This window comes from Vipera berus (assembly GCF_964194415.1).
Source record: "Vipera berus genome assembly, chromosome: 16".
NCBI lineage: Eukaryota > Metazoa > Chordata > Lepidosauria > Squamata > Viperidae > Vipera > Vipera berus.
In genome coordinates this window covers 8633030-8660983 of record NC_138219.1, presented here as the reverse complement: position 1 = coordinate 8660983, position 27954 = coordinate 8633030, and the positions used below count along the sequence as shown (strand labels likewise).

At 51.2% G+C, this 27954-nt stretch overlaps 1 protein-coding gene across 1 annotated transcript; it reads right to left on the bottom strand.

The window, feature by feature from the left end:
* Positions 1–108: 108 nt before the first annotated feature.
* INTS3 (integrator complex subunit 3) lies at positions 109–27954 on the bottom strand. The gene is made up of 30 exons (XM_081340572.1): positions 27314–27954; positions 23224–23307; positions 22974–23057; positions 20907–21020; positions 20297–20381; positions 19948–20014; positions 17503–17647; positions 16292–16421; positions 15783–15880; positions 15033–15224; positions 13933–14020; positions 13509–13588; positions 13307–13398; positions 12748–12854; positions 10761–10880; positions 9878–9995; positions 7571–7625; positions 7220–7323; positions 6976–7020; positions 6461–6580; positions 6204–6357; positions 5337–5405; positions 5037–5112; positions 4647–4760; positions 4072–4120; positions 2986–3153; positions 2441–2541; positions 1474–1546; positions 1222–1378; positions 109–579 (listed from the first exon to the last, which is right to left on the bottom strand). The coding sequence occupies exons 1-30, from the start codon at positions 27437–27439 to the stop codon at positions 502–504; spliced, it is 3093 nt and encodes a 1030-aa protein (XP_081196698.1). The 5' UTR covers positions 27440–27954; the 3' UTR covers positions 109–501.

The following is a 27954-nucleotide window of genomic DNA, read 5'->3' as shown; positions in this document are numbered from 1 at the left end:
AGAAGATCTCCACAGCCTGCTTCTCCCCCCCCTACCCCCCCCAAAAAAAGGAAGCCCCCCCACCCCCGTCCAGGTTTTTCTTGGGAGAAGCACCAATTGGTGATCACAGCAGTTCACACCGTTTATTTACATCTGGGAAACAAAACTGGGCTCCGTTTCTTGATCTGGTTTCTGGATTTGGCCTCCTTTCACCACTGCTGGCCGCTGCTGCCCCACCAAAGCCAGTCAGCTGAAGTGGGGGGGTGGGCACAGAGAGGGTGTGACCCCTCCCCGTGGGCAGAGCACCCACTTTTCTGGCAGGGACGGACACACACCCCTCCCAGAGGACCCCCCCCTGCCAGGGCAGAGCATCAGTCCGCAGCCTCCTCCTTCTCCGGCGATTGTGTCCGCCTGGCCTGGCCGGATCTGGGCAGTTCCTTTGCCCCAAAGGGCGGCTCTGGGAGGGGGGGAGGATTGGCGCAGGGGTGGGCCCCACCACAGGGACCCCCCCCAGACCCCCACTCAGTCGCTGTCTGAGCCAACAGCTGAGGATCCTTTCCGCTTCCGCTTGGTGGGTTTCGGTTTGGTGTCTTCCTCTTCCTGTGGGTCAGAGAAGGGGGGTGGGGGGGGAAATAAACACTGGATGGGAAGGTTCTTTGTGGGTGTGTCACTGGGCAGCCCCCTCCCCAAAATCCAAGCCTCACAACAAGAACCACAGGGCAGGTTGTAAGGGCCAGGAACAATCTCACATCTAGCTGCCTATTTATTTCCTTCCTTCCTTCCTTCCTTCCTTCCTTCCTTCCTTCCCTTCTCTATTCCTTTTTTCCTTCCCTTCCCTCCTTCCTTCCGATTCTTCTCTAGTCCTGCCTTCCTCCCCATCTATTCCTCTTTCTTCCCTTCCTTTCTTCCATCTGTTTATCTATTCCCTCCTTACTTCCTCCCATTCTCTTCCTTTCCTTTCCTTTTCCTTCCTATCTTCCTTCCCTGATTCCTCCCTCCCTCTGTATCTATATATTCCTTCCTTCCTTCCTTCCTTCCTCCCATCCATTCTATTCTCCCTTCCTTTTTTCTTTCCTTCCTTCCTTCCTTCCTTCCTTCCTTCCATCTCCATCTGTTTTCCTTCCTCCCTGCCTCCCATTCTCCCCTTCCCTTCCCTCCTTTCTTTCTTTCCCCGGGGCCAGCGGCTCCCTTCTTCCCCAGCCCCTCCCTGCACCCCCAAACTCCCCCCCTGCCCCAACTCACTGAGGCGCTGCTGGAGGCCGATTCCTCCTCGTTGGGGGGCTGCTGGGCGGCGTTCTTGCGGCTGCGGGGGCTGGAGACGGCCGCCTTCCGTCGGCTCTTGGGCAGCTTGCTGGACGAGTCTTCGTACTCCTCGGCCAGGGAGAAGAGGTCGCTGAACCTGGGGAGGGGGGGGGAAAGGGGGTGAGGGGACCAGGTCTCCCCCGGATTCCTGGCTGGGTCCGGCAGGAATGCCCCGACAAAGGTCCTACTCACTTCATCTTGTGGGCTTCGTCACAGCTGCACTGGACGTGTTGCAAGGACTGGAGGATGGGGGGCTGGCTGAAAACTGGAAGAAAAGTGGGGAGGGGGGGTCGTGAGAAGGGGGTCATTGCAAAAAAAAAAATGGGGGTCCTTGGAAGAGCAAGGAGCGTCTGATAGGACGATTAAAGGCCTGGAGGCTAAAACATACGAGGAACGGTTGCAGAAATTGGGACCGTCCGGTTTAATGAAGAGAGGGACCGGGCGGGACGTGATAGCAGCCTTACAATATATATTTTTTGGGGGGGGGCTGCCCCAAAGAAGAGGGGGGTGGTCCACCTCTTCCGCAAAGCACCTGAGGGCAGGACAAGAAGCGACGGATGGCAACCAATCCAAGAGAGAAGCAATCTGGAAGTAAGGAGAAACTTCCTAACGGGGAGGACAATTAGCCTGTGGAACAGCTGGCTACCAGAGGTTGTGGGCGCTCCGTCACCGGAGGTTTTCCAGACGAGATTGGACAGCCATTATGTCTGAAAGCAGGTATAGGTTCTCCTGCTTGAGCCAGGGGGCTGGACTAGATGACCTGGAGGTTTTTAAGAAGAGACTGGACAGCCATTTGCCTGAAATGGTATAAGGTTTCCTGCCTGAGCAGGGGGTTGGACTAGATGACCTCCAAGGTCCCTTCCAACTTTATTATTATTATTATTATTATTATTATTATTATTATTATTATTATTATGATGATGATGATGATGATGATGATGATGATGATGATGATGATGCCTCCGAGGTCCCTTTCAGCTCTATTCTGATTATTAATGGGGTGTGGGGTGTCCCTGCCATTAAACCCTCCCCCCCCTTTTTTTCTTTTTCTTTTTTTTTGCAGGGAGGAAAAGGCTGGGATTGCAGAACATCCCTCTGGAACAGCGTCTGCCCCCCAACCCCAAAGTCTCTACGGGCCCCCCCCCCAGCCTCGACCTACAGCTCTGCTTGGTGTTGGTCAGATTCAGGCGGAGGTTATCCAGATGTTCCAGGATCTGCTCCAGAGTCAGCTGGGCTAGTTTGCTGCTGGAGCTGCGAAGGCTGAAAGCAGAGGGGGAGGGGGGGTGGTTAGGAGGACCAGGGAAGCCCCCCCCCCGCCCCCCTCCAGCGCCTTTTCAAACTGCTCCCTTGCAAAGGAGAAAAGTCTCTTCTCCCCCCCCCAAAAAAAATAACCACATATTTCCTGATTTCCCCCACGAAGGCCAAGTCTCTAGTCCTCAAGAAGGCACAAGACTAGGTTGAGAGGTGAACGAAGCACGAGACACCAAGAGGGGGAGCCAGAGACGCAGAAAACAAAAGCCACTAGATCTCCCTGTTACGTTTCAAACCTCACATTAAAATTTTAACTTAAAAAAAGAGATTAAAAACGCCGGACTCTTTTTAAGTTTAAAAAAGTTTTCCAAGTTTTTTTTTTTTAAATTTAAAAATGCCAGCTTCCGCCTCTGCCTCTTCCACCCACAATGCCCGGCTCTTCCCGAATCCCACCTTTGGCGTTTCCGGGGCAGGCTGTTATTCTTGATCAGGAGAGATTTGATGTGCTCGATCAGGTGGTTCTCGTGTTTGATGCACCAGTGCCGGAGGATGCTGGTGGTGAACTGGTCGTCCGGGTGACATGGCCGGCTTAGCACCATTTTTACCATTTCCTCCGTCGGCCTGCGGCAAATGGCAGCTTTGATTATGCTTTAATGCCCCTCTGCACCGGAGGTGATGAACCTCTGAATGCCAGGAAATCCCATTTTAATGTATTAATGTACATTTCAAGGGACAGTAAAGTGACTATTCCGTTCTATATTATTAACGTCTCTAGAATATAGAATTCTATTCTATTATTTCTAATTCTATTCTATTTTATCTTACTGATGTCTCTATAGTCTCATTTCTATGAATTCTAATTCTATTTGGTTTTTTATTGGTTTAAATTGTTCTTATTTCTTATATTGTTTAATCCTCTTTTAATTTTTGTATTTATATCTTTTAACTTTTTATTGTCGTGAGCCGCCCTGAGTCCTTAGGGAGAAGGGCGGCATATAAATTTAATAAACCTAACCTAACCTATTCTATTCTATTCTATTCCTAAATTCTATTCTATTCTATTCTATTCCTAAATTCTATTCTATTTTCTATTCTATTCTATTCCTAAATTCTATTCTATTCTATTCTATTCTATTCTATTCCTAAATTCTATTCTATTCTATTCCTAAATTCTATTCTATATTCTATTCTATTCCATTCCATTCCATTCCATTCCATTCCATTCCATTCCATTCTCTCTTTATTCTATTCTATTCTATTCTATTCTATTCTATTCTATTCTATTCTAATTCTATTCTATTCTATTCTATTCTATTCTATTCTATTCTATTCTATTCTATTCTATTCCATATTTTCTCTTTCTATTCTATTCCTATTCCTATTCCTATTCCTAATTCCATTCCAGTTTCCAGACCCTAGGAAACAAACTGTTGTAACTCAAGGATTGCGCGTAGAACAAAAAAGTCTGAATTCTGCTAAAAAAATGGATTATTTGCCGCTGTTCCTCAACCACACAGGCAGAGAATTTCAAATACGTACTTTTCCCGTCTCAGCTGCAACAGTAAGCAGGATAGGGCCTCGGGGTGTTCTGCAAGGGGGAAAAAAAAGCAATTTTGGGGGGTAAAATTTGGAATCCAAGCTCGCCAACCTCGAGGCCAAATCAGAGCTGCGAGAATATTTTATTTCATTTTTCTGACGATGCTGGCTGAAAGGAAGCGAAGGGGGAGAAAAAAAACACATCTGCAAACAGGAAAAGCAGCGAGTGGGGAAAAAAAAAGAACAGAATCAAATCCTTCAGAGGTTTGTTTATGTACACGCATGCAGGCAGTCCTCAACTTATGACCGTAACTGAGCTTGGGATTACCGTCGCAAGTCGAGAAGGTATCCAGAAACGGACTGTAAGTAGCTCTAGAGAGACCCGTTGTAATTTTGAAGGGCCACTGAGCGATCCGTCGTAAGCCGAGGACCGCGTGGCTTTCTCTACACAGAGAGGTTACGAAAAATAAAAGCGGCAACTTTGCGTAATAAGGATCCCGTTGCTTTTTTTTTCCTTTCTCCCTCCTCCCTTGCTGGGCCAGAGGTTGGCAGCTGGCTAGCACCCTTAGTGGGCTCACCTTTGTACTTGAGGTGCTGCAGGATGGGAATGATGGTCTCCAAGGGAATGTTGTGCGCCAGAAAAAGTTGCCAGGTGCAATATTGCTCAAACGTCTCCCACTCCAAGCTCTGAACTGGAGGGGGGGGGAAGAAAACAAAGAGAAAGGAAGCGAGTTGCTAAAGACTTAAGTTCAACACAAAACACCACAATCTATTCCACACACACACACACAGACCCCTGTGCTGACCCGGCCCGGCTAAGAATCACACTTTTCCTGGGCTAAGAAGGGACCCCAAAGGATTCTGGGAGTTGAGGTTAGTATTCATTCTTAGTCTGCCCTTTGCCGAGATCGCTCCCGCCGGCCACTTGGGAAAAAAGGCCGATGCCCTTCCGGGTGGCTGCAACTCACTCAGAATATTAAGGACCGAATCTTTCCGGAACATCACCAAATTCCCCATCATGACGTGACACACCAGTTCCTGGAGCTGTAAATAAATAAATAAATAAATAAATAAAAAACCCCAAACAAACAGGAAGATGCACCAGGAAGCCGGGCCGAGATGGGTTTTGTAGTCGTTGGGTTTTTTTTTTAAATCAACAGCCGCTTCTTCCTCCCTTCGGCTCCATCCTCCCTGCCCCGTTTGGGAGGAAGGAGGCCTGTCTTGCGCTCCCTCTCCTCTTCCGGTTGTGGGTCTGTTGTGGGTCTGACCTGAGCGGAGTCAATGACGGCGACAATCATGTTCAGCAGCTCCCCGCTTCGGAGGGTCTCGTCGGGGAACTGGGAGGGAAGAGAAAGGAAAGGGAGAGTGAGACCCCCCCCCAGGGGAGGGGGCGGGGATTGAAGCAGCTGGCCAGGAAAAAACCTTCAATCGCAGAAATTCTGTGTTTTTTGGGGGGGCAGGAAGGGGGGGGGGAGGGACAGTGTGCGGTTCTCTGGTTTCGGAGACAAAAGGATGTTTATTTTCTTAGCAGGAGGAGGAGGAGGAGGAGGATGGGCAGGAAAAGGAGGAGAGGAGAGGAAAAGGGAAGGAAGGAAGGAAGGAAGGAAGGAAGGAAGGAAGGAAGGAAGGAAGGAAGGAAGGAAGGAAGGAAGGAAGGAAGGAAGGAAGGAAGTGGGATAAAAGAAAAAGGGAAGGGGAAAAGGAACAAGAGGAGGAAGAGAAGAAGGAAGAAGGGGAAGGAGGAGGAGGAAGAGAAGAAGGAAGAAGGGGAAGAGGGAGAAGAGGAGGAAGAGAAGAAGGAAGAAGGGGAAGAGGGAGAAGAGGAGGAGGAAGAGAAGAAGGAAGAAGGGGAAGAGGGAGAAGAGGAGGAAGAGAAGAAGGAAGAAGGGGAAGAGGGAGAAGAGGAGGAAGAGAAGAAGGAAGAAGGGGAAGAGGGAGAAGAGGAGGAAGAGAAGAAGGAAGAAGGGGAAGAGGGAGAAGAGGAGGAGGAAGAGAAGAAGGAAGAAGGGGAAGAGGGAGAAGAGGAGGAGGAGGAGGAGGGCCACCATCCAAGCAAGCAGCCTTCCCAAAGCAGGGCAGGCTGGGCTGCCTCCGGCCCTCCCCGGGGAGGGGCTGGGGGGGTGGGGGCCGCTCACCTCCGTGTAGATGGAGGGCGTGAGGTAGCAGAGCAGGCGGATGTCGTCCTCCTGGCAGGCCTTCATGTCCATCATCAGGCAGGTGTGCAGGTCCCCCAGCTGCGTGGCCTGGGCGAAGGACTCGTAGAGGCTCATCTTCCCGGCGGCCGCTTTGCTGGGGAGGGGAGGGGGCCGGAGTTGGGGGCCTTCCAGGGACTCCCCCCCCCCTGCCTGGGAGGGCAAGTGTCCCCCCCGCCCGCCCGTGGCATCCGCCTCACCTGGCCTTCAGGTAGTAGAGCAGGTGGAAGCCGATCTTGGGCTGCTTCTGGTACAGCTCCGACAGCAGATCCAGCAGGACGGAGAAGCTGCTGTTGTCCTCCTGCATCTGGCAAAGGTTCCTGCAAGCGGGACGCAGCGGATTCACACGTGCGAGTGCAAAGCCCCCCCCCTCCCCCGGGCGACACGCAGGTTTTCTCCCGCAAGCTTCGGAGGACAAAAGGGAGGAGGAGGAGGAGGAGGGGAGGAGCAGAGAGTGTCCAGCACAGGGGGAGGCAGTTCGCTCTGGCGGGGAAGGGGCTGGCCTAGAAATCGGAAGGCTGCGAGTTCTAGTCCTGCCTTAAGCGTGAAAGTCGGCTGGGTGGCTCTGGGCCAGGCCTTCTTTCTCAGCCCGGCCCACCTGACGGGGCTGTTGTTGTGGGGAAAATAGGAGGAAGGGCCTCTTCTAAAGTAATAAAAGCAGGATTTTTTTAAAAAAAATAAACCCCAATGAACGAACGCACAGGAGGAGTCCTACCTAAATATTAAGTAAAGCGGCTTTCCTACGGATTCTTCCAGAGACCTGTGCGGAAATATCAAAGGGAGACAGGGAGAAAGGCTGAGTTTACCCAGGCCACAGAACCCATCTTCCCAACCCCTCTGGCTTTTGACTAAATTAAGCCAGGTTTCAACCCTGGCTTATTCTCAAACCAAGTCAAGAGCACGAGCTGCAAGACGGAGGGACTGTCCCGTTTCCCACACCCCCACCCCGTGCGCTTAACTCTTCCGTGACTTCTTCCGGCAAAACCTCCCCGTGGAAGTGAGCTTTGAACAGTTCCCGCAAGCAGGACGCCAGGACGGAGAGTTGCTCCTGGTCAAAATCTTCCTGGGGAAGAAAAGTTGGGGGGGGGGGGAAACGACACACAACGGTGAGCGCGCAAAAGGATGGGAGGAAGGAATTAAGCGCGGCTTGATTGGGAAGCGGACGAGAAGCAAAAATCCTCGGCCACAAAGCAGGGCTTCCGCTGCGATTGCTCCAGGGCAGGGCTAACACGCCAGCCTCCAATTTACTCCCTCCCCCCCAAAAAAACCATCCCAAACCAGGCTGTGCGAATCCAGAAACCAGCTGTTACCTCCAGGACTTGATCCACAATTTCTTGCATAGCTTCACACTGGGCTTCGGTATCGCTGCAGCCCGACCAGGGAGGGGAAGGATTGGGGGGGAGAAAGGGGAAAAAAAAAGGAAATTCAAGTTAAACACAGGAAAAGAGATATGGTCTCTGTGTGTGTGTGTGTGTGTGTGTGTGTGTGTGTGTCTTTGAGACCCCTGTAAGCTAGATGAGAAAAAAAGCAGCCATCAGTTAAGAAGGCACGCCAAACGGTGCCGGCACGCAAACGTTTTCCAAAAACGGTACAAGAAACATCGTCCCGAATTTAAGCATTCGCCTTAATAAAAAACAAAACGTATTTTATCGTTTATACGCTTTCCCCTTCGAAGGTTAGCAGAATCCACCGTGGTCTGAGAAACGGGGTCTCCGCGAGGTGATGGGACGGTCGAGCCGAAATTTAAGTTTAAGGCGACCCAAAGGAGCACACTTCCTCCCAGACCCAATCCACATACCAAAGGAGAAGGTCTGCAAACAAGAGTTAAGCACTTCACCCAGAGGAACTGCATGTTCACAAGAACAAACACACCTATACACACACACACACACACACACACACACACAACCTCAGATGTCACCCTAGAATCAGCCCGTGACCAGCTCCCCCCTATAGAATAAAGGCAAACTGTTTTGCTTTTAAAAATAAATATTTCTTTCTTTTCCTCGCTGCTGTCTGGATCTCATTTTCATTTATTCTTGCGCGGCCCCAGCTCGGGTTGGAACCCCAAATTCTTCTTCTGACGGAACGAGTTCCCCTGACATGCTTGCTTTCTACTTGCAGGGATTTCCCCCCCTCCACACACACACACTCCACGCAGGGGATATTTATTCCCGTTTTAAGTTTTATATATAAAAGTCTCTTGAATTGGGAAGATGACACTCAGGTAGCTTGGCGATCCGAAGGCCGGCCACCGCAGGAATCCTGGTTTCACAGCAGGAGTCCTGGTTTAACCAAGCTTTCCTTGCCTTCCCCAAATTCTCCCTGCCGAGCTTTTGCAAAAACAAGCCCATTAAAATGCTTAAGTCATACGACAGGCTAAATTAATGGACGGTGCTGGGTCAACAGGCCTTTCCCCCCCCCCTCCAACCCGCAACCCAACAGGGAAAGTTGCAAAACTCCAGTTTTGCACAGCTGGATTCCAGAGAGAGAGAAAGTGAGGTTTGTGCATAGGAGGAGAACAAAAGCCAGCTTGTGCGGGGGGGGGGGGGAACAGACCCCTTGCAAACCCCATTACTTTTTTTTTTTTTAGCCCTTCCAGAGCTGCTGGGGAGGGGGTCTGCCCCACAGGGTGGTGGCGCAATCCAGAGGCTTCAGAGGGACTCCAAAGGAATCTCAGCCTTGGCCAGTGGCTGGCTGGGTTGTAAATTCAGTTGTTAAAAAAGACACAAGCTGTGTGTTTCCCAAGGGGGGCTGGGGGCTGCAATAAGACTCTGGCCTCGGTCAGGCTGGCGTGGCTCAGCTCTGTGGCTGCTGCTGCTGAGTCTGGTTATCTGCTCCGCTCCCCCCACCCACCTACCCACCCACGGCTTTGCACAATGTTTTGCAACACAACTCATCCACCCACAAACCAGAGAACGCCTCCCCGGAGGTCTCCACCATCAGCTGCAAGGTTGGTAAAGAAAAGAATCCGGAGCAGAAATTCAAGATTAACTGAATAACAGAGTGGGAAGGGACCTTGGAGGTCGTCTAGTCCAACCCCCTGCTCAGGCAGGAAACCCTGTAACATTCCAGACAAGTGGCTCTCCGGTCTCTTCTTAAAAACCTCCAGGGAAGGAAGGAAGGAAGGAAGGAAGGAAGGAAGGAAGGAAGGAAGGGTAGAATTACAGAATAACAGAGTGGGAAGGGACCTTAGAGGTCATCTAGTCCAACCCCCTGCTCAGGCAGGAAACCCTGTAACATTCCAGACAAATGGCTCTCAAATCTCTTCTTAAAAGCCTCCAGTGATGGAGCACCCACAACTTCTGGAGGCAAGGAGTTCCACTGGTTAATTGTTTTCACTATCAGGAAGTTTCTCCTTAGTTCTAGGTTGCTTCTCTCCTGGATTAGCTTCCATCCTTTGCTTCTTGTCCTGCCTTCCGGCGCATTGGAGAAATAGCTGGACCCCTTCCGGGGCCCTGGAGGCAAAACCTCCATATACAGGAGCAGGATTCTTAAGCAGGGGGGGTCAAAGAGCCAGAGGAAAGAGAAGGAGACCTCGGGGAAGAGGCGGCTAACCTCTCAAGGCCTGGAATTGAAAAGAAGAGGAGGGGGACATGCCCCGGGGCCATACCCACCTCCCCTTCTGTAAGAGCAGGATCTTATCCTTGAGGGACTCGTCCAGCTGCTCCAGGAAGGGGGTGATGTCCACCACGGCCTCTTTGATGGGGTGGAAACGGAACTCTCTCTTCTTCCCTGCCAGGAGAGAGAGAAGGGGGGGGAACAGCTGGGGCTCAATCCCTCCACACAGCTGCTTTCGCAGGGGCCAATCTGGGAGGCTCACTGGCTCCAGACGATCCACCTTGCGAGGTTTCGGAAGGGAACCATCTATCATGCATCCACCTCTGTCTCTCTCTCTCTCATCTCTCTCTATATATATATCTTATATCTATCCATCTATCTATCTATCTATCTATCTATCTATCTATCTATCTATCTATCTATCTATCTATCTATCTAATCTATCTAACCTATCTATCCACATCTCTATTTTTATCTATCATCTACATCTATCATCTACGTCAATCTATCTACCTACCTACCTACCATCTATATCTATCTATCTATCTATCTATCTATCTATCTATCTATCTATCTATCTATCTATCTATCTATCTATCTATCTATCTATCTATCCATCCATCTATCTATCCATCTATATCTCTATTTTTATCTATCTATCATCTACATCTATCATCTACGTCAATCTACCTACCTACCTACCATCTATATCTATCTATCTATCTGTGTGGCACTAACCGAAATCACGCTTAGTGCCAGGCAGGATGACTGCTGCACACGTTGGCATGTTCAGAGGGAGGGGGAGGGGGGAAATACATCAGCCGGCAGTCATCCGTCCCTCCATCCCAGGGCGCCGGCAGATTCTCTTTTGCACAGACCGGGTTTTGGCGCGCAACCACGATCTGTTGGGCAGTTGGAGGGAAAGCAGCACCAGCTCACCTTTGCTGTTCAGATCTTCCTCGTCGTCACTGAAGGCGGCTTCCGCCTGGTCGTAGCAGCTGTCGTCACGGTCAGACATGTGATTGTCCAGCTCTGCGGCCGCCGGTTCCTCGACTTTGACTGCGGGGCACAAGAGACCGGAGGGATGTCCTCAGTTCCGGCAGGAACTTCATTTCCCAGGATCCCCTGCGGCCGAGCAAGGGGTGCCGATGGCGGGCATGGCGCTGACGGTCCGGTCTTGGAGAGGGCAGGCTGGAAGGGAGCCCATTTCTCCAGCAGGGACCCCCACCCACCCACCCACCCACCCTTTGCCAGCAGAAGCTACACAGGCACCTTAAAGCCTTAGTAAAGCCACACACCTGGGATGCTCCATCCAGTTTTGGTCACCACATTACAAAACAGAAGTTGAGACTTTGGGAAAAGCGCAAAGGAGAGCAAGTAAGATGACTAAAGGCCAGGAGACTAAAATGTACGAAGAACGGCGGCAGGATTTGGGAATGGCCAGTCTAGAGAAGAGAAGGACTGGGGGGGGGGGGACACGATAGCAGCATTCCAGTATTTGAGGGGCTGCCACAAAGAAGGGGGGGTGTCAAATTATTCTCCAAAGCACCAGAAGGCAAGACAAGAATATATACATACATACATACATACATACATACATATATATATATATTCTTGTCTTTCTTCTTTTTTTCTCTTTCTTTCGCTCTTTAACTTTATATCTGTTTATCCTTAGTATTTTTATTAAGAAATATAAAAAGTATAGAGGGTCTATATGGAAAAAAAATGGGATTAACTTCATAAATGTTAATATAGTTGAATGTTGAATTGATTGTTATCTGTAAGAATATTTAGAACGTTAAGGGAGAAATAAGTGGTTCTTGTTCTTTATTGCCTTTTTCTTCTCTCCTTTTTACATTTACTTACTGACTGGGAAATATAAAGTATGAGAGGGATTGTATGAAGGGAGGGGGAAAAAATGAAATTCACCAACGAAAACTCAGTTGAGTGTTAAAAAAAGATTGTTATTTGTAAATATATTTTTTTTGGGGGGGGGGGAAATAAGCTGAAATAAATATAGTGCCAGGACCTACGATAAGGCAACTAAAATGATTTATAAGATTATTGAAACTTTACACTTAACTGTTCTTAAACAAAAATGTTTTAATTTAATGTTTTGCAAAGAATGATTTGTTTGAGATAGGGGAAATCAAATGAAATTGACGGATGGAAGATAAGACGATAGAAATTAATTGTTAAAAGTTTTATAAATGCCACCCAGACAAAGTTCTGTTTCACAATGTTCTATGTTATGTTAAAGGAAAAAAAATTCTAATAAAATATATAACAAAAAAAAGAAAGGAGAAAAGCAACCTGGAATTCAGGAGAAACTTCCTAACTGTGAGGACAATTAGCCAGTGGAGCAGCTTGCCACCAGAAGTTGTGGGCGCTCCATCCCTGGAGGCTTTTAAGGAGAGACTGGACAGCCACTGGTCTGAAATGGGATAGTGTCTCTTGCTTGCGCAGGGGGTTGGACTAGAAGACCTCCAAGGTCCCTCTGGGCTCTATTCCATTCTATCTAAGGACCAGGAGTGACATGATCTTCAGATATTTGAGGGGCTGCCACAAAGAAGAGGGGGTCAAACTAATCTCCAAAGCATCAGAAGGAAGGGCAAGAAACAGCGGTTGGAAGCTGATCAAGGAGACAAGCAACCTGGAATTAAGGAGGAATTTCTTGAAAGTGAGGATAATTAACCAGTGGAACAGCTTGCCACCAGAAGTGAGTGCTCCATCACTGGAGATTTTTTAAGGAGAGATTGGACAGCTATTTGTCTGGGATAGGGACCTTTGGCTGGACTAGAAGACCTCCAAGGTCCCTCCCAGCTCTACTCTGATTGATCTATGCCCCCCCCCTTGGCTGATTCCCAGCAAGACCTCCTGGTCTGGACGGTGGTGGACGCCTCCGCAACGTTCTGCTCCAGCATACCTTCGACCGGAGGGGAAGGAGAGGTGCAGAATTCTGGAAACTTCTCTCTAAGCATAGCCCGGAGTTCCCGGTCCAGCTTCGGATTATCGAAAAGAGGAGCCAGGTGTCTGCAGGGAGGGGGGGGAGGGAGGAAGGAAACAGGACAGGGGGATGGTGAAGATCTCGAAGATCAAAAAAAAAAGTGTTCATATGTTGGACTCTCAAATGGAACAACCTGCGTGTTCGTTGCAGGTCTCAGGGCAAAGAGGCCTCTATATCCCCCCCCCCGCCGGTGTCCCCTCTTGGACTCCACTTCCCATCCTCCCCAGCCAGGAGTGGAGAGGAGGAGTCTGGGGAGGGGGCACCTTTTAAGAAAGAACCGGTTGGCCAGACGTGCCTCTGCTTAAGGAATGGACGCGGAATGGAATTGTGGTTTGGGGCCCGTTTAGCCGAGGAGGCTGGGACGGATCTCCCCGGCCACGAGTTGGGTCTTTCCACCCCGAGGGGGACAATCTGCATCCCACCCACCCCCCAAAGAATGGGAACGGGGCGGGGGGACCTCCGAATCCAAGGGCCTTACGCCAAGACTCGCTTCTCCACGATGTGGGTGAGGGAGTTGAAGACCCCTTGGCGGACGTGAGCCTCCAGCGCGGGATAAAAATTCGGAATGATCTGGAAGAAGAAATGGGGAGGGGGGATGTGAGGAGGAGGAGGAGGAGGAAGGGGGGGTTTGGCTGCCCAGCAGAGAGCCATCTCTGGGGAGGGGGAGGGGAGGCCCTTACCCGACACATGAAGTCCAGCAGAGTAGCCGTGATCGCCGGGTGGGGTTTCATGGAATGGTACATGACGAAGATGGCGGGTTCTGCAAAATTCAAGCGTTAGGAAGCCCCCCCCCCCTCCACCAAACGTGGGGAGGTCGATCAGAAACCACAAAAAAACCACACGCAACACCCGCGCTCCGGCTGCGGGAGTTCGCAACGCTTGCCCGCTTTGTTTTAAAATCCCACCAGGCCCGCTCAAACGCAGGCGGTCCTCCAGGTACGGCCTCGGTGGAGCCCAACCGTTTCCGCTGCTAAGAGAGACGGAGTTTTTGTCCCCTTTTTACGACCTTTCCTGACACGGTCGTTAAGCGAATGGCCAAGACCCCAAGCCTGAAGAGCGGGGGGGGGGAACGAGAGGGGGGTGAAGAAAAGATTGGCCCCCTACCGATATTCATGATGCTGTCCTTATCGGGGTTGAAGAACAGCCAGTCGTAAAACAAGGCGAGTTTGGCATTGGAGGCAGCCACGTTGGACTGGAAGGAAAAGAGGGAGGATTTGACGCCGCTCCCAACCCAGAGGAGGTTCCCCGTTGTGCCTCTGTGGGAGTCGCCGTTCTGGCTGCCTTCCGGTCAGTTTTCGACCTGGGAAAGCGTCTCTCTTCTCTTCCCCCCCACCTTTGAGGTTGGGGGGAGGTGACTGTGCCCCTCGATGCCCACCCCCACCGGAAGACAGACTCTCGCACGGAACCTCAATGAAAGAGTCACAAACGAATCAAGGAGAGAAGCAACCCGGCATTAAGGAGGGGGTTCCCTGACAGGGGGGACAATTCACCAGTGGAACTGCCTGCCTCCAGAAGTTGTGGGGGCTCCAACCCTGGAGGATTTTAAGAAGAGACTGGACAGCCACTTGTATGACGTGGCATAGTGTCTCCTGCTTGAGCAGAGGGCTGGACTAGATCACCTCCAAGGTCCCTTCCAACTCTTTTATTCTGTATTCTGAGCAGGGGGTTGGACTAGAAGACCTCCAGGGTCCCTCCCCACTCTCTTATTCTGTATTCTGAGCAGGGGGCTGGACTAGAAGACCTCCAGGGTCCCTTCCCACTCTCTTATTCTGTATTCTGAGCAGGGGGTTGGACTAGAAGACCTCCAGGGTCCCTTCCAACTCTTTTATTCTGTATTCTGAGCAGGGGGTTGGGCTAGACAACCTCCAGGGTCCCTTCCCATTCTCTTATTCCGTCAACTAAAGAGTCTCAGGCCATTTGCATAGCCCCACCCACAAAGGGGAGGGGCAGCATCTTTAACCAAAGATAAGCCTCAACTGATAGAGGGGGGGCGGCGGTTGTGAGCACCCCCCCCAAAACCGGGCCACCTCTGGGGAGGCCCGCCGTCAGTCATCTGGAACAGCCCCGAAGGGAACTCTGGGACTCGTAGTTCCAACGGGTATCGAATCTCCGCGGAAGCTCCTCAAGCCGTGGATGGCTGATGAGTCGCCGGCTGCGTTAACCGCCATCGATCTCGGTCAAGCCACAATGCTTGGTCAGCTTACTGTGCAGGTGGTGAGCAGCCAGCCAATGATGGCCCAGCGTGGCAGGATGTCGGAGCTGAGCACCTCGTTGGACGGGTGGACCACCCCGCAGATGTAACGGATGAGGTCGCAACGCAGGGACTGGCTATCCGGGGTGGAGAGATACTGGCGCTGGAACCAGTCTTGGTACCGCTTCTGTTGACCCAAGCGGACCTGGACAGAGAGAAGGAAGACGCTGCCTCGGATCGGAACCCAGCTTGATGCGAGACCCGGGTCCTCAACTTACGACTCATATTTGCTGGCTCGAATTGCAGCGATTCGCTTCAGAACCGTGGCCCAAAACAAGAAAAAGCTTGCAAAATCATAACCGCCTTACTTAAGCGATGCCGATTCCGGGATTTACCAGTGCTGAAGATAAGCAGTCCTCAATTTACGACCACGATGGAGCCCCACCCACCCCCAGCCCAAATTTAGGCTGCCAAAGTGAGACGTTTGTTAAGCGAGTTTCACCCCGCCAGTGAGGCTGCGACGGCCGTTAAGTGTGAAAAAAACCTCCTAAGTCTCTTTTTTAAAGTGCTGTTGTGGCTTCAGTGCCGTCGTGACGGTCGCTAAGAGAAGCCGAGGACTCCCTGTAAGTTATTAAGGGAGCTGGGCCTGATTTTACAAGCTTCCCCCCACCACACACACACACAAACACACACACGGTTGTTTAAGTGAATCGCGGCAAATAGAGCCAGGAAAAAAATAAGAAATTAAACAGAAACACGGTACCCGGGAGGTCATAAAAAGCAGCTTGGTCTCCATATCCGGGGTGAGGCGACAGGCTAGAAATTTCCGGGACGTCCTTGACTGCAGAAGCTGCAACATCCCTGGGGATCGAACACAACGACAAAGGGAAGTGAGAAGTGTACGGGGACCCACAGGCCTGGGGAAAAAACTGGAAAAATTGGGGGAAAAACAGGTTCCCCCCCTCTCTTTTTTTAACCTTTTTTCTAAAGCCGTTTGGGGGGGGGAGAAACACAGTTTTTTCCCATTTTTTCCCCAGGCCTTCCCATCTCTAGCCCCAAGAACTGATGGAAGGGGGCTGAGGCTGTGAGACACACACACACACAAACACGTACACGGAAGCGTCAGTAGCTCTGGGGAGGCCCGTCGTAACTTGGATCAGTCCCTAAGCGAGTAGCTGTTAAGTCAAGCACCGCCGTAACTGAACATCTCGGCTCTGCTTTGGAAGTGTGTGTGTGTGTGTGTGTGGAAATCCACTGGGTGCTTTTACCCACCTGTGAACTGGGGACTCAGGGCCTGTGGATTATGGATTATGTCTTTCCAAAGCTGCTCGAACTCCGGAATCCGGGCCACGCTCTGCAGGAGACGCACCAGATCTCGGCCGATCATGAAGCAATCCATAAACTTGGCAAAGGGGAAGAAAAATGGAAAATAAAAACCAAACTCGCCAGCTGTCCAAAGGTCAAGGAGGAGACAACCCAAGGCCTGGCTGCCCACGTGCCAAGCCTTGCCCCCCCATGCCCTCCCCCAGGGGGGGGATGCCAAGCCTCCCTTTGAAGATCAAAAGGACCTTCCCGCATCCACAAGGCCGGGAGGGCTGACAAAGGCGCCGCCCGTCAATAAACAAGCCATCAATTCCGAGGTGCCTGGGATGGGGGTGGAGGGGGGGGGGTTTGAAGACCAGCAGTTCAAGGCTCTGGGCAGGGCTTCTGACACAGCCCCCCCTCGGCCAGCTGAAATTTCAAACCTCTGGGGGTTCAGGGAACAGGCTCTGATCTGTCCGTCCCCCCACCCTCCGCAGAGAGTTGATGCCCCCCCAATGAAACACAATAAAACAGGAGTTTCTCATCCTTGGCAATTGGAAGGATTTGAACACCCAGGAATTTTCAGCCAGGCATGCCTTTCCTTTCCTTTCTCCTTTCCTTCCCTCCCCATTCCCTCTGTCCCTTTATTCTTTCCTTCCTTCTTCCCTTCCTCTTCATTTTATGTCTATCTATACCACCTTCCTTCCTTCCTTCCTTCCTTCCTTCCTTCCTTCCTTCCTTCCTTCCTTCCTCTCACTCTCTTATCTTCTTCCTTCCTGCCTATCATCTATCTGTTTGTTGTTGTTGTTTTTCTCTCTCTCTCTCTCTCAAATATATTGTCTGCCCTTCTAACCGTGGGCTAACTCTGGGCAGCTTGCCATATTAAAAAAAATAATACTACATAAAGAGGGTACAACAAAAGTATAAAAATATCCTTTCTCCCTCCTTCCCTCTTTCCTTCCTCCCTCCCTCCCTCCCTCCTTCTCTCTCTTCCTCCAAAGCCATTTCTGAGCTTTAAAAAAAAAAATCCCCTTTGCCTCTTTCCACCTAATTTCTGAAAGTTTCAACTGAAGGACCGAAGCCAGCCAGCCAGCCAGGACAGCCCCTTGGGAAAGGGAAGGGAAGGAGCCGGCTGGGGGGGAGGGAAGCAGACTGCGTGTGAACCTCTGGGGTCTCCTTACCCGGTCTCGGAGCAACGAAATGCAGAAGTCCACCTCCTTTTGACGGAGGGCCTGCAGGGACGGGGAGCCGTGATGGTCCACAATGAGGCGCAGGTAGGTGTAGACCGACATGGCAATCAGCAAGGCACTTTTCAGCACCCAGTCCCTAGAGAGAGAAGGAGCCACAGGGCATTGCCCTCTGCCCTGACGCCCACACAAGATGTCCTCGCATGGCAATGACGGGACTTCATCCGTAGTAACTCCTTCCTTCCTTCCTTCCTTCCTTCGATTCATATCTATCCATCTATCTATCATCTATCTCCTTCCTTCCTTCCCTCCCTCCCTCCCATCCATTCATCTCTATTTGTATCTATCATCTATCTACCTAATCTATCTTTTCCTTCCTTCCTTCCTTCCTTCCTTCCTTCGATTCATATCTATCTCTTTTTCTTTCCTTCCCTCCCTTCCTCCCATCCATTCATCTCTATGTATCTATCATCTACCTAATTTATCTATCTTTTCCTTCCTTCCTTCCTTCCTTCCTTCCTTCGATTCATATCTATCTATCCTCTCATCTATCTATCTCCTTCCTTCCTTCCCTCCCTCCCTTCCATCCATTCTCTATTTGTATCTATCATCTATCTACCTAATCTATCTTTTCCTTCCTTCAATTCATATCTATCTATCTTTCTTTTTCTTTCCTTCCCTCCCTTCCTCCCATCCATTCATCTCTATGTATCTATCATCTACCTTTCCTTCCTTCCTTCCTTCGATTCATATCTATCTATCTATCTATCTATCTATCTATCTATCTATCTATCTATCTATCTATCCTTCTTTCCTTCCCTCCCTCCCTTCCTCCCATCCATTCATCTCTATTTGTATCTATCATCTATCTACCTAATCTATCTTTTATTTCCTTCCTTCCTTCCTTCCTTCCTTCCTTCCTTCCTTCCTTCCTTCCTTCCTTCCTTCCTTCCTTCCCCTACCACTTTCTCCAAAGAAGCGTTCACTTTGCTTTCCTAAGGGGGAATTTTCAGGGTACATTTTAAGTTCCATATTGAAATTAGCAACCAGCCAACCTCGTTAAAAAAAACTGCAGCCACAAAGCGTTTTCTCATCGGTTGAGACGCCCTTGCTGGCCAGCTGGCACTAGATGGCATTGCGGGCTTAGCTGGGGGACCCACTTATCCTCTGCACGGGGTGGGGGGGGGGGGAAAGTAAACAGCGGAGAGCTCTTAACAGCCCCCACCTTCCTTTGCTGCTTAAACAACCGGATTGTATTGCCACAGCAACAAGCCATTTTCCAAACAGGAATGGCTTCTGCGGGTAAAAAAAACTAATAATGTTAAATTAGAAACGGAGGCGGCGTTACGAACCACCTGCTTCTCACCAAGGGGTGGGGGTGGGGTCAAGACAGACCACAGTTAAAAGTTAAGATCCCCTGCTTGTGGTTTTAACATTTTGGAGTGCGTTTTAACCGAACGTTTCTACCAAAAATAATTACAGGTTGGTTTGTTTTCTGCGATTCTGCACGCGGATCCACGAAGTAACAACCGACCAAGGTGGAGGCTAAGCCAAACTCTTGCTAAGGGCTCCTTGCACTGATGAGGTTACCTCGTTTGGGTCATGAAACGTCTGCAAGGAAACCACCAACCTCACAGAGACCCCCAAACGCCCCTCGTGTCCACCCTTAGCTACCAATATTCTCCTTTATTAGCAAAAAAAAATATTTCTCTCTGCTACGGCAGAGAATTAAAAAAAAATACACACAGGTTCCCAACCTACGCTAGAACCGATCCCAGCGGGTCAGAAGCCGCAGGAACCGGTGAACGTCGTGTGATTAGCCACTTGGGAAAGGATGTGGGCTAATGAGGGGAGCCAGGTAGGATAAAAAGGTAAAGGTAAAGCACACACGGGCTAGTCGTTTCCGACTCTAGGGGCCGGTGCTCATCTCCGTTTCAAAGCCGAAGAGCCAGCGCTTGTCCGAGGACGTCTCCGTGGTCATGTGGCCGGCATGACTAGACGCCAAAGGCGCACGGAACGCCGTTACCTTCCCACCGGAGTGGTCCCTATTTTTCTACTTGCATTTTTACGTGCTTTCGAACTGCTAGGTGGGCAGAAGCTGGGACGAGTAACAGGCGCTCACTCTGTTACGCGGCACTTGGGATTCGACCCGCCAAACCGCCGACCTTCTGATCGACAAGCTCAGCGTCCTAACCCACTGAGCCACCGCATCCCAGGTAGGATAAGGACAGGTAAAAGTAAAGTGGGGAGGGGGAGAAACACTTCAGGAAATGGGAGGATTTGCGCCAGTTCAAACCGGGCAGAAGGAAAGGAAAATCATAGACCCAGTTGCTCACGCCACGAAAGCCAAGGTTTGGCCGGTTTCACCTTTGGCTCCTGGGAAGGAAGTTGGTGTGTGTTTTTTTAAGCCAGCTGTTCTGGCCAGGTGACCCAGCCTACCTCTGTTCCGTCAGTATGTCAAGGATGTTTTCAGCCAGCCAGATATTCTTGGAGGTGACGTCTCCACCTGCCAGCAGAGGGAGGGGGGGGAAGTGAGGATCACAGGAAAATTGGCGGCAGGCCTAATTTCAGAGTCCCCAGGTGGGGATGTTTGAGAAGAAGCAAGGCGAACAGGCGAGGATCAAGTCAGTTTCACCTCTTAAGAGAAATAATTCCCCACCACGACCGAAGGGAGATCAGGATCCCACCCGGCTTGAGAAGAAGCAAGGCGAACTGGCAAGGATCAAGTCAGTTTCACCTCTCGGTGGTGGCATTCCGGAACAAACGCAGCCCCGCTCGGGGCACCCACCTGCGATCTGCTTCATGAACGTCATGCAATTCCCATCGATGCCGATAACCCCGCTCCTCACCATCTCGCGCAGCAGCCAAACCAGCTGAAGGAAAGAGAAATAAATGCACTCTTGCCGCGGCTCTCGGGATGGACCGCGCGCCTAGTTACGGCGCCCTATTGACACCCGGGCACAGCTCCAGAGGCCTCAGCCAAAACCAGACTGTTCTGAAACTAAAACCGCGGTGCAAAAAAAAAAAGGCATTTTTTATTTTTAAAGGTGGGCTTTGTGTCACAAGAAAAGAGATCGTCTCCTGGGACCACTCTAGAGATCCCAAGCGCCTGGTTTTTCTTTCCCAATTTTGCTAAGGCGCCTTCCCTTCAATCTGAGCCTCTCTTTCCCACGATTTAACGCCCGATCCCAGCGGAAAGCGAGGAATCTCGCGGAAGAGACACCCCCGGAAGTCCGGTCTTTCATTCGCAAAGCGAGTTCAGGAATTCCAGAAGGGGGTTCAAGTTACTCCTACGGTCCATCTCACTCCTGGGCGTAATCTGCCCCTGCCCACCCTTTGACACACACCCCCTCCCCACTTTTCAAGGGCCCAGAGAAACACAGCATCCCATTTCCCACCTGGGTACGGCAGGTGTCTTGCAGCTTTAGGTATCTCTCCATGAGAATCTGGTTCATCTTGGTCAACACGGTGGTCAGCCCGTCTCGGCTCACCAAGGCCAGGTCTCGGTAACACTGCGGCGTGGGGGGGGCCCGGGGGGGGGGAAACCGAAGAGGAAGAACGTCAGTCTAGCAGCCGAACGCAAAGGGACAACTGGGGGGGGCTTCTGAGAAGACTCCAAGCGGTCAGGATTCGAGGGAAGGGGGATGAAATACACATTAACCACAACAATAACAATAATTGAGGAGGAGGAGAAGAAAGAAGGAAGAAGGAGGAGGAGGAGGAGGGGAAGAAGAATGAAGAATGAGGAGGAGGAGGAGGAGGAGGAGGAGGAGAAAGAGGAGAAGAAATAGTAATAGCAAAGTAATAGTAGTGATGATACTTCAGAGGATATTTCCAACTGCTTGGCTAGTTGGCAGGCAGGCAGATGACAGATAAACAAGGCAGGCAGACACTGACAGAATAAGAAGAGTCAGAAGGGACCTCAGAGGTCATCTAGTCCAACCCCTTGCTCAAGCAGGAGGCCCTATGCCATTTCGGACAAGTGGCTGTCCGGTCTTTTCTGAAAAGCCTCCAGTGTTGAAGCAGCCACAACGTCTGAAGGAGGAGGGCGCTCCTGCCTCCGGGTCGCCTTTGGAAGGGGCACCCAGAGGTCTTCTAGTCCAAACCCCCCCCCCCTTGCTCAGAATACAGTATGGCAGGGGTGGAAAGGGACCTTGGAGGGAAAGAGGGAGGGAGGGGTAGACAAGCCCCTTTATACTGGTATATAAGCTGACCGATTGACAGCTGTCAGTAAGCAGACAGACAGGACGGAAAAAGCCCCCTTATATTGGGACATAAACTGACAGATTGACAGCTGTCAGTAAACAGGAAGACCGAGATGGGGAAATTGGGGGGGCTGGAGGACGCAGAAGTGAGTGACAGACCTTACTTTGGCTCTGACGCCACCAAAATATTAGCATGCAGGAAAGGAAGAAAAATAAAATAATAAAATAAAACCCAGCGACTGACTTGCCTCTCCATAAATGCTAATTTGTGTCACTAAATGTCACTCCACACCGGAAAAAAAACGACAAGACAGACTTGTCCAACTTCCCCTTCAAGAGGTTAACGAGCTTCTGGAAGAAGCTTTTGATTAAATTTCTGCCCTGCAGAGCCCCGGACGCCATCAGGAAAGAGCCGAGCTCGGCCTCTGGAAATGTTAAAAGCCCGGCTTTGAATTCTGAACAGGTTCTGCTGGGCGAGCAGAGCAAGGTGCTGGTCCCTTTGAACTGCTGAAGGTTCAAGTGGCTTCTTTAACCGCTGAAAGAAGGCAGAAAAAGACTGGGGGGGGTGGGGGAACGAATGGACAGATAGGAAGAAATGGGGGGGGAAGAAGCCCTATGCCCCACCCCGGATGAGCTATAACGGTGATGGGAGAGTTCGAACTTGCAATGCTTCCAAAGAATGGAGAAACGGGGGTTACCCCTAGACAAACTTACAATGTTCCCAAAGGAGGAGTGGAAAAACGGGGGTTACCCCTAGACAAACTTACAATGTTCCCAAAGGAGGAGTGGAGAAACGGGGGTTACCCCTAGACAAACTTACAATGTTCCCAAAGGAGGAGTGGAAAAACGGGGGTTACCCCTAGACAAACTTACAATGTTCCCAAAGGAGGAGTGGAAAAACGGGGGTTACCCCTAGACAAACTTACAATGTTCCCAAAGGAGGAGTGGAGAAATGGGGGTTACCCCTAGACAAACTTACAATGTTCCCAAAGGAGGAGTGGAGAAACGGGGGTTACCCCTAGACAAACTTACAATGTTCCCAAAGGAGGAGTGGAGAAACGGGGGTTACCCCTAGACAAACTTACAATGTTCCCAAAGGAGGAGTGGAAAAACGGGGGTTACCCCTAGACAAACTTACAATGTTCCCAAAGGAGGAGTGGAGAAACGGGGGTTACCCCTAGACAAACTTACAATGTTCCCAAAGGAGGAGTGGAGAAACGGGGGTTACCCCTAGACAAACCAGAAGGAAAGTCTTGTTACCTTCTGTGCTTGAGCGGGCTCCGTCAGGATCATGGTGAAAAGACCCAGGCAGACCTCCTCGTGTTGGGGGGCTCCTTTGCACACCTGGAGGAGTAAGAAGGGAAGGTAACCGCAGAGTGGGTCGCTCAGAGGTGGGAGGGAAGGAGGAAAAAAGCTGGCTTCCTTCCTTTCTACCTCCGGCTGAAATCCCGGGCCTTCCAGAGAAGAGCCAGGTTAGGTCGGAAGGAGCGAAGGAGCGAAGGAAACTCACGTGGGCGTTCAAGGCGTCGTTGGCTTCCCTCTCGGAGAGCCCGCCAGTCAGAGAGGACACCGTCCCCATGCATCTTTCCAGCCTCTGAAAAGGGAAAAGGGGAAAAGATGGAAGCCAACTGGGAGGAAAGCTTCTGGAGATCTTCAACTGGGAGACCAAGAAGGCACCTAGCGCCTCTTTTGATTGGGGGGTGGGGGAGATGAGGGTCACACGGATGTGGGAGGGTCAGTCCAGGAGGGATCCTGAGAGCAGCGTCAGGACAGTTGAGAAGGTAAAAGCTTCCTTGGTGACATCTCAAGGCTTCCGCCCTTCGGAAGGGCCCTGGGCTTTGAGAAGGAGAACAGAGCCAAGAGAAGCCTCCATCAAGGGAGACCCCAGGGCCAAGTCAGCCTCGAGAAGAATTTCAGGGGCAACAAAATAAACCTTTTTATTTATTTATTTTTCTTCCTTTCTGCCTCCCCTGCCCCCCCCCGTTTTTCTTTCTTCTTTCTTTCCTTCCTTCTCTTTCTCACTTCCCACCCCTCTATTTTCTTTACTTCATTCTCCCTCCCTCCCTCCCTCCTTCCTTCCTTCCCCTTTTCTTTCTCCCTCCCCATCCCTTTTTCTTTATTTCATTCTATCTATCCTATCATTTCTTTCTTTCTCACTTCCCATGCCTTTTAATTTCATTCTTGCTCCCTCCTACTCCTTCCTTCCTTCCTTCTTTCTTTTTCACCAGCTATCCTTTGTCACACCCTTTCCATAACTCTGTGGAGCCCTCCTTAGCAGAAAGTGACACAATGGGGGGTGGGGGTGGGGGTGGGGTGTCTCTAGGACAACCTGAGGTTAAACCAAGCAGATTCTGGATCCTGCTGGATCATCCGGATCCAAGAAGGCAGTGCATTTTTTTAAAAAAAAACCCAACCCGTTTTCCTAAGCTGATTTCCAGACTCCAAACATTTGTCCTGGCAAGTGTGACTGCCCTTCACGTCACCGATTGTGATGTTAGGCTGACACACCAGCAATTTGCTTCCCTTGTTTGGTGGCAAATGCAACCAAAGACGCACGTTGGGGCCTTTTTACGTGCTCCCGTCTCCGGTAAAGAATATTTCTCTTTCCAGAGAACACAATCCATCTCTTTGCAGGGAGACCTTTTATCCAGAGAGGTGTGGATAAAGTTAAGAACAACTCGGCAGCGAGAGACCAGTTACAGCCAGAGCTCACAGCACAAACTACGGGGGGAAAAACACATTTCGGTAACACAACTTACACCTCCTCTGCCTCAGTCAACAGGCCCATTCCCCTTGGAGGGAAAATGACCCACAATTTTCTTTTTTCCTTGCTTGTATTTATATTCGTCTGTCCGTCTGCTCAGCCCATCCATGTGGTAAGAAAAATTTCAGGCAGTCCCCAACTTAAAACAGCTCGTTTAGTGACCAGGACTAGAAAAAAGTGACTTGTGACCATTTTTCACATTTATGACCGTTGCAGCACACACACACCCCACAATCATGTGAACAAAATTCAGCCACTTGGCAACTGTCTCACACTTACGACAGTCGCTGTGTCCCGGGGGTTACGCGATCCCCTTTTGCGACCTTCCGAGAAGCAAAAATCTACGGGGAAGCCAGATCCACTTAAGGACCGTGGGACTAGTTTAACAACGGCGGGGATTCCCTTAAACAATGTGGCAAATAGAAAAATCATAAAATGGGGCAAAACTCCAATTTCTTTACCTAGTGACACAAATTGATTTGTGCTTCTTTAGATTGTAAGCCGCCCTGAGTCTTCGGAGAAGGGCGGGATATAAATGGGATTTAAAAAAAAATAAATTGGGCTCAGCTATAGTCGCACGTCGACTGTGGTATATTAATATATCATTGTTGTCGTTGTTAGTTGTGAAGTCGTGTCCGACCCATCGCGACCCTATGGACAATGTTCCTCCAGGCCTTCCTGTCCTCTACCATCTTCTGAAGTCCATTGAGGCTCACGCCTGCTGCTTCAGGGACTCCATCCAGCCACCTCATTCTCTGTCGTCCCCTTCTTCTATTGCCCTCAATCTTTCCCAGTATGAGGCTCTTCTCCAGTGAGTCCTTCCTTCTCCTGAGGTGGCCAAAAGATTTCAGTTTCGACTTCAGGATCTGGGCTTCTAAAGAGCAGTCAGGGTTGATCTCCTCTAGGACCGACCGGTTTGATCGCCTTGCAGTCCAAGGGACTCGCAGGAGTCTTCTCCAGCACCACAGTTCAAAGGCCTCAATTCCACCCTGTTGTTGTTGGCTGTGAAGTCGTGTCCGACCCATCGCGACCCCATGGACCACGTTCCTCCAGGCCTGCCTGTCCTCCACCATCTTCTGGAGTCCATTTAAGCTCACGCCTCCTGCTTCAGTGACTCCATCCAGCCACCTCATTCTCTGTCGTCCCCTTCTTCTCTTGCCCTCCATCTTTCCCAGCATGAGGCTCTTCTCCAGTGAGTCCTTCCTTCTCATTAGGTGGCCAAAGTATTTGAGTTTCCACTTCAGCATCTGGCCTTCTAAAGAGCAGTCAGGGTGGATCTCCTCTAGGACTGACCGGTTTGATCTCCTTGCAGTCCGAGGGACTCGCAGGAGTCTTCTCCAGCACCAGAGTTCAAAGGTCTGATATATATCATAGATATATTTAAAAAATAAGTTTCCTCCATGGATTAAGAGGAAGGTTTGGGGTGTTTTGTTTTGTTTTGTTTGCAAAGAAAGGCTTAAAGCCAGCCTGGATGAAGATCATAAAACCAGCACCAGCTTTCCAAGTTTGGGAATGAGGACATTGTCTTCCCTATCCCAGCAAGGATCGAAACACCACCCGCCTGTGACGCCGACACCCCCACACAATGCCTGCCACAAACACAATCACAGCCCCAGCGAGGGGGGCTCCAGCAACAGCTGCTGCTCTGCTCCTGCCAAAGAGGCTTCCAGAGAGAGAGAGCAGAGGAGGAGGAGGAGGAGGAGCTGGAGGCAGCCCTGCAAAGCCAGGCAGAACTTGGGGAGGAAGTTTCTGGGCGGCTTGTGGGAAAGGGGTGCCTGAGCATCATGGGACAAAGGAAAGGAAAGAGGGGGGGGGAAGAGAACAAGGAAGGAGGAGGAGGAAGAAGAAATAGAAGAGAAAAAACGAAGGAGGGCAGGAGGAGAGGAAGATGGTGACAGGAGGAGGAGGAGGGGGAGAAGGAGGAAGGCGATGATGACGATGAGGATGACAGCAGCAGGAAGAAGGGAGGAAAGGAGGAGAGGAGGGGGAAGAAGAGGAAAAGGAAGGAAGAGGAAGGAAGGAGAAGAGGAAGAAGTGGAGGAAAAGGAAGAGGAAGAGGAAGAGGAGGAGGGGAAGAAGGAGAAAGGCGATGATGACGATGAGGATGACAGCAGCAGGAAGAAGGGAGGAAAGGAGGAGAGGAGGGGGAAGAAGAGGAAGAGGAAGGAAGAGGAAGGAAGGAGAAGAGGAAGAAGTAGAGGAAAAGGAAGAGGAAGAGGAGGAGGGGAAGAAGGAGGAAGGCGATGATGACGATGAGGATGACAGCAGCAGGAAGAAGGGAGGAAAGGAGGAGAGGAGGGGGAAGAAGAGGAAAAGGAAGGAAGAGGAAGGAAGGAGAAGAGGAAGAAGTGGAGGAAAAGGAAGAGGAAGAGGAGGAGGAGGAGGGGAAGAAGGAGGAAGGCGATGATGACGATGAGGATGACAGCAGCAGGAAGAAGGGAGGAAAGGAGGAGAGGAGGGGGAAGAAGAGGAAGAGGAAGGAAGAGGAAGGAAGGAGAAGAGGAAGAAGTAGAGGAAAAGGAAGAGGAAGAGGAAGAGGAGGAGGGGAAGAAGGAGGAAGGCGATGATGACGATGAGGATGACAGCAGCAGGAAGAAGGGAGGAAAGGAGGAGAGGAGGGGGAAGAAGAGGAAGAGGAAGGAAGAGGAAGGAGAAGAGGAAGAAGCGGAGGAGGAGGAGGAGGAGGAAGAGGAAGAAGGAACGCCAATGGCAAAACCAAGCACCCTGCAGCCGGCTCAGGCCCAGCCTCAGCTCTTCCAGCCTGGGGAGGCCAAGCAGTGCCTGAGAAGCCCCCTCCTCTCTGCCCACTCAGAGGAGCCCCCCCCCAAATACCCACCTCTTCCAACTCATCCTTGGCATCCAGGCTGGTGTAGATCAGCAGCTTCCCTGATCCTCCTCCTCCTCCTCCTCCTCCTGCAGCCCCCCCAGCCGCAGCCCCCGAGCCCCCTTTGCCCTTCTCCATGGCGGGGGAGGGGGGGAGAGGGTGGGTGCCCCCCCTTCCTGCCCCTCGGGAAGCCTGCCTCTGCCCTCCCCCAGGGGGGGTTAGGAAGGGGAGGGGGGCAAGAAACAGGGGAGCCCCCCACTCACCCCCCCCCAGGCTTTTGGGGGAGGATGGAGAGCGCCCACTGGAGGGGGGGGGTGGTCAGTGGGGGGGTGCAGACAAGGGGGGCCCTAGCCTAACCCCCCCTCGCCACATGGACACCCCCAATCTCCCTGCTGGGGGGGGCAGGCCCACTCTTCCGCCTGGGGGGGCGACAGAGGGGGCTCCCTATTTGGGGAGGGGGCTCCAGCTACTGTGGGGGGTCTATATTAGGTTGTGTTTAACCACTGAATGGGGGGGGTCTTCCAGGGGTCGATGGGCCGGGGGGGGCTGTGCTGCTCCTAAGGGGCGGGGCTTAGGGGCGGGGGGGGGCTCCGGGGGCGGGGCTTCCGCCCCAGGAGGCGGGGCTTGAGCGGCGAGGCTGGTCGGGGAGCTTC

Bases quoted from the DNA above. Each gene is read 5' to 3' on its own strand.
- INTS3 (XM_081340572.1), bottom strand. From the start codon at position 27,439: ATGGAGAAGGGCAAAGGGGGCTCGGGGGCTGCGGCTGGGGGGGCTGCA. The intron at 21,021-22,973 runs GTAACAAGACTT...CCCACGCCGCAG, and splicing joins AGCCCGCTCAAGCACAGAAG to TGTTACCGAGACCTGGCCTT. The intron at 6,581-6,975 runs GTAGGACTCCTC...TCCCGCTTGCAG, and splicing joins CCGCTTTACTTAATATTTAG to GAACCTTTGCCAGATGCAGG.